At 40.8% G+C, this 11,108-nt stretch overlaps 1 protein-coding gene across 4 annotated transcripts in view; it reads right to left on the reverse strand.

Annotated features, from left to right (window-relative positions):
• The window catches only part of LRIG2 (leucine rich repeats and immunoglobulin like domains 2), a 43,528-nt gene extending 34,456 nt beyond the window's left edge, over window positions 1-9,072 (reverse strand). Inside the window, exons 1-2 of one of the 4 annotated variants that reach the window (XM_023535673.1) lie at window positions 8,620-8,757; window positions 5,554-5,680 (exon numbers count right to left, since the gene is read on the reverse strand). Coding sequence is in view for 3 of the 4 variants with exons in the window: in XM_011366980.2 (XP_011365282.1) it covers window positions 8,620-8,855 (236 nt within the window). In the remaining variant the exon portion in view is untranslated. Of the gene's footprint in view, window positions 1-5,553; window positions 5,681-8,619 lie in introns of all 4 variants that reach the window. The other 3 variants (XM_011366980.2, XM_011366988.2, XM_023535667.1) reach the window with 3 other exon arrangements.
• Between the last annotated feature and the right edge of the window lie 2,036 nt (window positions 9,073-11,108).

Consider the following 11,108-nt stretch of genomic DNA (forward strand, 5'->3'; position numbering starts at 1 on the left):
ATAATGAGCTATAAATCCTGCTCTTCCCCACTGCAGCATCTAAAACCAGATACTGCTCCTAAATTAATTATTCTATTGGTCCATTTTGGTAAAGGTTTTTCAGGAAGCTGATGTTACTGATGCACAAAATGAAACAATTCCTTCACACTATACTCCATGGTTTCAAATAGTTTCTTGGTTTTGTCCTTTCCTCACATCAACCACCTTCTTGGTGACCAGGGGTCTTAGAGGTACTTTCTCTTATCCCTGCATAATTTTTCTCTTGAGTGTCAGCTTTATAGCTAGTGGCCAAAGCTCAGGCTCGCTGAAATCTGAACTTGATCTAGCATCATGGTCCAACCCAGCATGTTCTTTTAATTACATTTTAGCTATTATTACAGATAATAATAACCAAGGGAGTGAACATTTCACCTTTTTCTTATTAGTTTCCATTTCCTTATGCATCCAGTGAACCAATGTACTAGAACTGAATTTCCACTGGTAACTTTTACCTTTAGTAACTGAGAGCAGCACCCATGGGAGACCATGTGACCACCAGGAAGCAAAGTTCCGCATCCCCTACCCTTCTATCCTTTCTCTTCCCAAACCACATGTTTCCATGAGCCAGGGCCATTCTAGCAAATCTCACGTCTGTGACACCAAATGTCTAGGAAAACTCCGTGTGTTAAGAGAAAATATTCAATGGCACTTGTTAAAACCCACTAAGGAAGACCTTACTCAAGGTGGTACAGGTTATCTCTGCAGGTACAGGGAGCACTGCGATAAAATTTTTCAGTGGGGGAAAAGGACTGGACTCGACTCCAAATATGACATGGGCAAGTAGGAATTCAGAGTCAGGGAGCAGGGTGGTGAGCCAAGGCCAGGAGACAGAAAATTACTAAGAGGAAACAACGGGGGTTCTCGCTGAACAGGACTAAATTCTAACTGAAGTCCTCCTGAAGACAGACATCACTCTGGGGTGGTGGAAGAAAAGAAACGCCACCAGGTTATCAAGGGTGATCACATGCAAGGGTGGGGCTTCTCACTGAACTAACCTAAAAGGTTCTCGAACTGCATTTTACAAGGAGATAAACAGATGGGTCTCAGAGAAGGACTTTTAGGAGTCTGACCAAAATTTGGTCAAGCAAAGAATCTCTGTCAGTACCTTCTCTTGTTCAAGAAAGAAGAGACATTTTTCTTTTCTCTGAACAGTATCAGTCTATTTTCTCGTTCAGTAGCCGTTTGTTCACTAAGGACCAGGTGAACATTCTGTTGGGAGTTGGTGGTGCCAGCAGTCAGGCAATTAATAAGGGGAGTTTCTATGAAAGTAAAAGAAAAACAAAAGCTAATAGTTAGAAACCCAGTTTCTGGGTCCAGAGGATGCCAGGTGAGATTTTGAGACTTGAGTTTGAAGCATCTTTAAATAGTAGGGTGAGAATGACGGTGGCTTTCTGAAGAATTTTCCTAGTTTGCAATTTGGATGTCTCTGGTGATAGCATCGTGTTCTCGTGAACTCTGAGAGAGGGCCATACAGCAGGAGGCACACAAGCTGCCCATACACGGTCTGTTGTGGTAATTTGTTTTTTACGTGTATATGAAGTCGGCCAGCTTCGACTTGCAGGGTTTCAGGAAAAGGGCAGTTGCAGTTCTCAGTAATGCCATGTCAGGAGCGTGGGAGAAAAACTGGAAACATGAGTTTGGAGAGTTATGGCCAGATACTGGAGGAAACTAGAATTGAGAATTTGGTGAAAATTGGCAAAATGTGCAAGATGGACCCCTTCAAGGGTGCATTACAGTTCTGCACTGAAACGAAAAAATTTCTCTCTACAGTCAACTTTTTAATTCTTGTTTACAAAATAATTCTAGTCTCTTTCGATTTGTACTATTTACATAAATACAGCAAGAACGGTGACTGGCCATATAGGTCAGTTTTTCCAAGAACATTGGCTCCATGAGGTCAACCTTAGTCCCTTTAACCAGAATCTATGTACGTTACTCTCTGGTCAAAGCCCTGGTAATAATAACCAATGTTTCCAACTCTATCCTATTACTAGAATTGATTCTTACTGAACTTACACAAAATAACTATATTGTCATGAAAATAAGAATGAATACTCATTAAGAGTTTCTGAATTCTGAATCAATCAGGAAGAAAAAGTAATTGCTTCTTATTTGTTCACAAAGGTGTAGTCAACCAGACTGGTGTAAGCTACAGATAGCTTAAGAGAAAAGATGAAAAGGATTCTTTAAATCTGGAAAACAAAACCAGCAATGTTTCAGAGAGTTGCAAAAAAATTATAACCATCCTCATCAGTTCATTCAGTCCCATGCAGTTAACTCTTGTGCTGCCTGATCTGGAGTTGGCAGCTTTAAAAATCCATCAGTTTCTTCATTACTTCTGGGAACTTAGTACAGCAACAAGGTCTGAAAGCTATTCACCTGAGGCCCACATGGAGCATTCATGCCTGCGGCTGAATGTATCCTTTCAGAGAAGAATGAGAGTAAAATAAAAATTTGTCTGTGAATGAAAAAAGACTTAAAATGGCTGTGGTTAAAGTTCTGATGAAGAGTTCATTTGAAAAGGAAAATTAGTTATTTCTGTGGTATATGGTATTTTGACACAAAAACCTAACAAGGGTACTGACACATTTCTATGAACATCATGCATTTCTGGAATACCTATTATTAGTAACATATATCCATACATATATAATCTAAGAAAGTTTGTCATTATTTCTTACTTGACAATGATTCCCAGGTATTTAACATATCGAATAAACCTAATTTTACAAGGTGAGAGACTAATCCACTGAGATTTTCCAGGGCCCTCTAGAAAATCTCTAAGTGACTTTGAGGTCAACAAGACTCCATTTAGAACTTGATTTGGGGAAGTTGTCAAAAATGTCAAAGGTTTTAAACACTTAACTAAATAAGATTACAGGTCACTGTGAAACAATACTTAGCTACCCATTTAAACAAATGACAAACTATTTCAAAGGCAAAACAAAGTTACATAGTTGTAAAGAAAATCTTAGCTCTTTTAATATTGAGAAGACAAATTTTCTTAAATAATCAAAGACCCGATAAAGAAACACGAAGCACAGGAAATTACTTGGATGATGCAAAATCTGTTTCCTACGCAGACTATTTAAAAGATAAAGAAAAACCTTTTTATAATTTCTTAATAGGAGCGGACAAATATGCCAGGAAAACTTTGGTGTTCTAGTTTTGCATCAGTACTCTTTTGATTTTAAAGTTCAACTTTTTTTTTTAACTTATAAATAAATCCATTTAATGTTAGACAATTAACCACACATAAAATTCCTGTTCTAAAAATCTACAACCATTTTTCTAATATGATTTAGTCTTTGTCCTGTATTTCTCCTTCTTCATTCCAGAACAACCAGTCAGTCTACCTTAGAATAAAATTACTTTTTTCCCCTGACAAAAACACATTCTTCATATCTTGCATACTCTGCATACAAGGTCATTTCTCTTCATTCTTATAATTTCTAATAGTTTCATTTATATATGAAACTATAACTGATTATAGTTTTTAACTATTAGTAATCTTTCTTTTACAGAGAAAACTATGAAGCAGACAATTGTGGTCTGTCCTATATCAGTACTCTACAGATTAATTTATGAAATATAATTTCACAATTTCTAGAGGCATGAAATACCTCACAGTATAATTCTTCCATGTGCCAAAGGATGTGTTTACTAATAGATCTAAATGTCTTTAGCTTCTCTATATGAACAAGATGCCAAAAATATATAAACTTAAACTTAAGTTCAGTAATGAATGTTTCAGTAGTTTATCTTACTTAGAAATGACCTAGATTTTTATTTTAGGCAGACATAACACCAAACAAAGCTAGCCATCATCTTAAGTTATATTCCTATTAACTAGTTTTATAATACATGCATGTTAGGCTGGCATCACAAAAGCAAATATCTAAAAAGGTTAAATACGTGGTCTTTCCCTTTTTTCTTCTTTTTGCATTACTGTGCTTGACATAACTCAAGCAATTCATTTCTATTGTCCATTTTAGTCTTAGTTTGGATTTATAGTTTTATAATCTTAAACATCTAGTACAGGTAACAAGCTTGTTTGACTAGTGAACCAAAGTAGAAAAAAAAAAGTCTGCATTATATTTAATGCTGACAATTCTGAAGGCATGCCTGCTTTTATTTTACCAACAACTTTCAAATTAGTTTTGCTTACGAAAAATTATCCTAGATCATGTGAAGTTAAAACATGGGGTTAGTTTCTCCATTTCTGAGAGCTTTGGGAATACTTAATTTACATAAACACTCATTTATCTCTAACCCAATTTGAATAGAACTCCTTTAAGGGATTTTATAAATTAATCTGGTAATACCATCTAGAGGTATAAAAATATCACACATCTATAACATACATATACATACACAGACATAAAATACAGACACAGAGATCTTACAGTTTTCATTCTAAAATTTTAGCCAAGAGTTAGTAAAACGTAGTAATACAAACTCACTGATTTATATAAAATAATTAGCTCTGTCTTTTCTCAACTTTTATATTTTTATGCAAATTATGTTTCTGGCAAATAGGACGAATTAAAGTTATCTGTTTACCAACTGTACAGAGAGCAGCTTTAAGACCTTCCCTCGCCCTGTGGACCAATTCTTTGTGAGTGACCAGGGAGATGTCAGGAAGCTGTCTGGATGTCTCTAAAGCCCACGCAACTAACCATACACCCTGTCTATTTCCAGTGAGCCTTTTTCCTTTTCAGCCTCAAGAAGCTGCTTTGGGAAGCCCCTAAATCCCTTGATGGCCCCCGGCAGAGGGTAGGGGACCAAAAGTTCAAGTGACGAGAGAGACTGGCATGGAAAAAGGTCTGGTGGGTGCGGACAGAGGGACGGAGGAGGAAGGGGTTTGCAGGGGGATATATCGAAAGATTCAAGGAACCAAGGGGAAGACTAGTGGTTACCTAAGAGGAAAAAGGAGGAACACAAGCAACGTAAAGGGAGCGGTCCTGGAGGAGCAAGTCTGAGGAGACCTCAAGTTTCCCAAAGAGGTCAATGAAGTTCCATATTCTTCTCAGCAAAAGCATGCCAATAAGAATGGAGGCAGACGGAGGGAGTATAGTCAGCAGGGGTTCAATGAGGGAGTCTGAGTCCACTGAGAAGTTCTAGGATCCAACAGAGAAAATGGAGAGGTGTCACAGAGGGCTAGCAAGAAAGACTGCCAGTGCAAGGAGTCATGAAATAATGAGAGAGCGCCAGCGATTCAGGGAATAATCCCCACTCAGGGGAGAAAAAGACCCAGGATGAGAGACTTGCAGCCCAGTAGGTACCTCTCAAACAAAGAAGCCTAGGGCTATAACCCAGCTTCTAATAGCTGCTTGCCTGGGACTCTAACTGAGCTTCTTACAACAGGGAAACCTGGGACTCTAACCCAGACTGTGTTTATCTAGGAATCTATCTCATCTTCTGGAGTATACTCAGACTCTTAAGAATCAAAATCTGTCCTTACCAGCTTCCACGGACGTTTGTCCGAAGCAATGGTTCAGGAGTCGGACTCACCAATGGATCCCCGATCAATCAGTCAGGAGTGAGGATAAAGGCTTCAAAGGTACGCATTTAGGGTCCTGGGTGAGAGGTCCGGGGGTCCAGTGATGAATCTGATCCTATCGAAGCTGTGGCACCATAACTGTTAAAAGGAAAAAAATATTCAATGATACTTAATAAAGCATGGTAAGGAAGACTTTAGGGGACAGGAAGCTATCTCAATGGGCACAGGGATCACTGCAATTAAATTTTTCAGTCGGGGAGAGAGGTTGGGCTCAACTCCTAATACTATATGGGTATGTGTGAATTTATAGCTAAGTTGCCAGGTTGGGGTTAGTGGATGGAAAATACTAAGAGAAAAACATCAGGAAAAAGGGGATTCTGACTAAACAGACCTAATGGGATTCTTGCTACAAATAGGTCAGGTGCTGAGACATCACATGGGAGATGGTACAGGGGAGGAACCCAATCAGATATGAAGGGTGGGGGCTTCTTGCTAAAATGATTTAGCAGAGTTCTTGCTATAACTGCATTTTACAAGGATGTGCACAGATGGTTTAGGAGAAGGTTCAGGAGCCTGACTAGACTTTCTGATACTAACTGTAGTGCATATCTCACTCGGTAAGGGCTCAGTCTCACAAGACTGCCCACTCCTTCTCACACTAATCACAAGTAGTAGGACCTCATGTTATTCACAAGTTCTATCCAACTTAGCTAAAATCGGAGGTTCCCATGACCCCTTGTAGATTCAATCACGTACTAGAACATCTCACAGAATTCAGGGAAACACTTACGTTGACTGGTTTATTATACAATAAAGGCTACAATATAGGACACAGACAAACAATCATATGAAGAGATACAGGAGCTTCCATTCCCATAGAGTTGGGTGCATCACCCTCCTGGTGTGTACATGTGTTCACCAACCAAGAAGTTCTTTGAACCCCATACTTTTGGAGTTTTTATGGAGACTTCATCACATAGACATAACCAATTAACTCAGTCCCTCACCCCTCTCCCCTTCCAGGATGAAGGTGAGTGGGGCTCAAAGTTCCAAGCTTCTAATCATGGCTTGATCTTTCTGGTGACCAGACCTCATCCTGAAGCTATCCAGGAGCCCACCAACAGTTGCTTCATTAGATCAAAAGCCATTCCTATCACCCAGGAATTCCAAGGGATTTAGGAGCTCTGTGTCAGGAATCAGGGTCAAAGACCAAATACTGGAAAGAAAGATGCTTCTAGTACTCTCATCACTTAGGAATTACAAGGGTTTCAGGAGCTCTGTGCCAAGAACTGGGGGCAAATACATATATTTCAAAAACCAAAATTAATGAATTTTGTCTACAATCTTTTTGATGCTGGCCACAAGTTTGAGCATTTAAGGTTGAATCATTAATACATTTAAACCATTGCATATGATTTAAAAATTCAAAATTACATAAAGAAACCCACATGTACCTGGTGGTTTTACAGCTGAAGGCAACTGTCAAAAACTGTTACATTTCTCTGTTTAAAACAGCACAATCCCATCTTTTAATATTCTAAGAGTTCTTCTGCTAATGTAAGACTTCCATCCAATTACATTTCTACAACAGAATTGCTCTCCAAGGTATTTCACTTCAACTGAAAATGTCAATTTCATTACACGACATTTAAAATTTTTGAACATCATTTGGTTTTAGGCACTTTGTCTTGATTAAACAAAAATCAAACCTAGACAAAAAATAAACATATCTGATACAAAACTACTTCTAATTATTGTTTACCCAACAATGGAAGAGCTTAAAAAAGAGGCTACACTTATTTCAATCACTGCTAAATTGTGTTGTTTTTAAACCTGCACCTGATTTATTGTCATTATCAGGTAGCTGTTCCAAGAATTTCTTAGAAAAAGGCACCTGCTACATTACAAAGATGCTGTGCTAGGTGTAATTCAGACTACATTGCACACTGATATAAATTTTTTAATTTTATTTGCATCAAAAGAAGAAGAACTAGTTACAAGGAATTTATGATGTAGCTTTCTTTCCTAGCTACCCAAAACTATTTGCAAATGTATAAACACTTGAACCTCTGCAGCAGAGAGGGACCTTCTATATGTATTCTATTCCCACTAAGGAAACAGCTCCTCACATTTTGAGTACATCTCAAGCTATTCTTTTTTGTGACGACTCTTTTTCAGAGACAACTCTATTAGAAATCTGTCAATTAATAAATGAACTATTCAGTAGCAGCAAAGAAATAACTGTATGTTAGTGGTTAAGAAGCCCCATACTTGCAGTATTTAATGTCTACTGTTGCTCCTACTGCCACCAGGCTGATTCAGACTAATGAGCTCTCCAAGTGCCACTGTCTAACACGGGCCTGTCAAAATGAGCGTAGTCTCCAGAATTCATCCAGTCACCGTACTTGCTTCTCACACATAAAGTGGACCGATCTTTAGGTTCTTTGCCACAAAAAATGCACTGAAAACAATTACAGCATCACATGATTTTGGAAAGAAATACGCCCTCCCTTCTTTACGGTGAAAAGAGCAAGAATGCTGCTTATAAAGATTTTTCCGGGGTAGTACTGGATCTCCTAAAACATTTAGTTTCAATGTTAAGTGTCAAGCTGCAGTACAAACTGAGCCCAAATGCGAACTAAGGACAAAGACAGTTTATGTGTCTTTGGTGACCGTAGTTATAAAAATCATATGCCTGGGGCCCATTCATGCTGAGGAACACACGGGATGATGCGGCCCAGTGGGCGAGGTGCCCCAAGCACCCAGAGTCAATGCCGGAACCCAGGACCACGGAGCCCTTAATAATATCCTCGCCCCAGCTCCTTCCCAGCCTAGGGCCCACAGACTCCCTGGCCCCAAGAATCTTAACTCTGGTCTTCATACAAGTCTCCAAGATTTTCAGGCTCCCCTGACTTCCCCGCAAAAAAAAAAAAAGTTCACAACGTTGTAATGGCATTTCCCTTCAGAACTTAGGCTCCCAACCGCGCCCTGAGATCAGACCTGTCTCCCTCCTGTCCCCTTTGAAAGGCGAACTCCCCTTTCTTTAGACCCCACCACTACCCGGCAACTCTACTCACAGGCTGGTGGCGTCGGGGGGCAGCGGGCTAGACAGCGCCCTCCAGCTCAGCGCTGGTAGTTTCCTGCGACTGCAGTCCAGCAGGGGGATGTGGCAGGAGCAGGGCGCGGGGCAAAGGCCTGCCCGGGCGGCCGGCAGCAGCAGGAGGGCCTGGGCTAGGAAAAGGAGCCGGGAAAGTGGTCCGGACCGACACTCCAGCAGCGGCTCCTCCCGGACGCCTCGGGGCGCCGGCGCCATTTTCCCCCCCGACCCGGACCCAGCCGAGAAGAGACGCCCGCTAGAAGAGGCGGCTCAGAGGAGACGTGGGACGGCTGCACGACCACCCGAGGCCCCGGCTGTGGCCTGTACCCTCTAAAGCAAAGCGACGGGAAAGCACGGCACGACAGCGGGGGTGGCGGCCGAGGACACACGGCTGAAACCCTGCGGACAGCGCTCCTTCGCCCCGCCCCGCGGCGCAACGTCCTCACGCACAGGAGCCTACCAATCGGTGCCACAGGACGAGACGGCGAGGGGGCGGGACTCCTTGGGGGGGCGGGGCCGGAGACCACGGGTTCCTTAAGGTCCTTAAAGTGCCCCGCACTTTCGAGCGCACCTCTGGGGTTCTGCTGCCGTACTTCCGCTGGAGGGCGCAGTGGCTTCTTAAGAAGGAGTGGGGCCCAAAGCGTTGCGAGCCCGAAGTCTCGACCTGGGGTATACCTACTATAGTAATAGAAAAGGATCTTTTATCTTCTCTAGGCTCCAAGAAAAGGGAATGGAAGAAGGGCTGCTTTCCAAGTCGTAGACACGAACTGGGGCCTCCTGGAGCCGAACTGAGGCCTCCTCTGCCCACTCCTGCTTGTCCGCAGCTGGTGCAGTCCTGCAAATGGGCGGCAACTCCCTCTCTCCTAATCGAAAATGTTATCCCTATCAGTTGATGGACCCGTAAACTCCTGAAGGCAGAAGCCCTGTTATTTACCTGTGTACCTCCAGCTTCTTTTCTAGCTTAGAGTTCAATAAATGTTGATAGGACAGTACCTACAAGGCATATTTCTAAGGAAAATACTCTTCTGTTTGGAGAATTCTGTCCTATGTATACATTCACTCTCAGAAAAGCAAATGGGACATGTAAATAAAAAGAATGTTGAACAAAGCAAACGGGACATGGAAATAAAGAGAGTGTTGAACAGTCGACAAAATGAAGGCTGCATGTGAGGAAATTTTTTTATTTATCCTGAAACAGAAACTATGGAAAACCTACTAGGAACGGTGGGTTTTGCTCACTTAGCCTTGCATTATATCCAAGATTATGAATAAGATTTTGTGAATAATAATGATGTTTTGCTTATATGTAGTATTTTTATTTTCAAAGAGTCTTTGCATCTGTTACCTTCTTTGGTTCCTCAATGACTGTGAAATTGACAAGACAGTTAACTGCTGATGAGCAAACAAGTCCAGAGGGTGTTCTGACTCTTGTAAATTAAAAACCTGAGCAAGTTAAAAAGAATAATGCCTAGGTCACTGGGCTGTCCTAGGGAGTAACTGAAATCTGTCTTTCCATGGCAGGTTTGGAATTACAATTATGCTTTTAAAAACCTTTTTTTCTGTTTTGTTTTGTTTTATAATATTGAACTATTTCTTGGAATCAAAGATATACCCAATGCTCCAACCTAAACCAAATTTTCAAAGCCAAGACAGCTGAATGAAACTGACTCTTAGCCTCCATCCCCAAGCTGCTGAGTGTGCTTAACAGCCTCCACAAAGAAGCTGCGTATAGGCAGGAGCACCGCAAAAAAATGGGGCATCTTAGAATCTCTCTGCATTATAGTTTCAGAGCTTCCATCTGGGCCCATTAGAAATTCATACTCTCCACCCTGTGTCCTCACCAATTGCAGGTCACGACAATCAGGAGTCCCTCCCAGCTCTTAATTCATTGTGCACATTATTTTTTACCATTCTGAAAGCACTTATATGTGCCTTATATATCTTTATATTCCCCATGTGTGCTAGCAGAGTACCTGACGCATAATAGACACTTGATAAATGTCTGAAAAATGAAGTTAATGAGATTACCTTACACTTGACTGAGTTCTCTACAATTTTTTAAAACTTATTATGAAAAATATCAATATATATACCAAAAAAAAACAAAATCAGAGAATAAGCCCTAATATATACAACTAGATTTAGCAAATACATGTTTTTAATAGTTTAGTGAGCCATTTCTCATTAACGATGAAGAGTTTGTATATTCATTGCCTTAGAATTATCTAATTAATCTTTGGTATCTAAAGTACCTGGGCAGTTTTTAGAGTTCACTATAACCCATAAGCAGAGAGCACCCCAGCTCCAGAATCCTAAAGAAAACTGCTGACTTTGGGTTCCTGACTCAAGACCTTTGTATGGGTGGTATTTCTATAAATACCATCTCTTTAAACTTTAGCCTCCCCATCTCCCATTATCTCTGAACTTTACTGTTTGCTAAACTCTAGTTAACTAATCTGATCAACTACA

This window comes from Pteropus vampyrus, unplaced genomic scaffold, assembly GCF_000151845.1.
Source record: "Pteropus vampyrus isolate Shadow unplaced genomic scaffold, Pvam_2.0 Scaffold6, whole genome shotgun sequence".
Taxonomy (NCBI): Eukaryota; Metazoa; Chordata; class Mammalia; order Chiroptera; family Pteropodidae; genus Pteropus; species Pteropus vampyrus.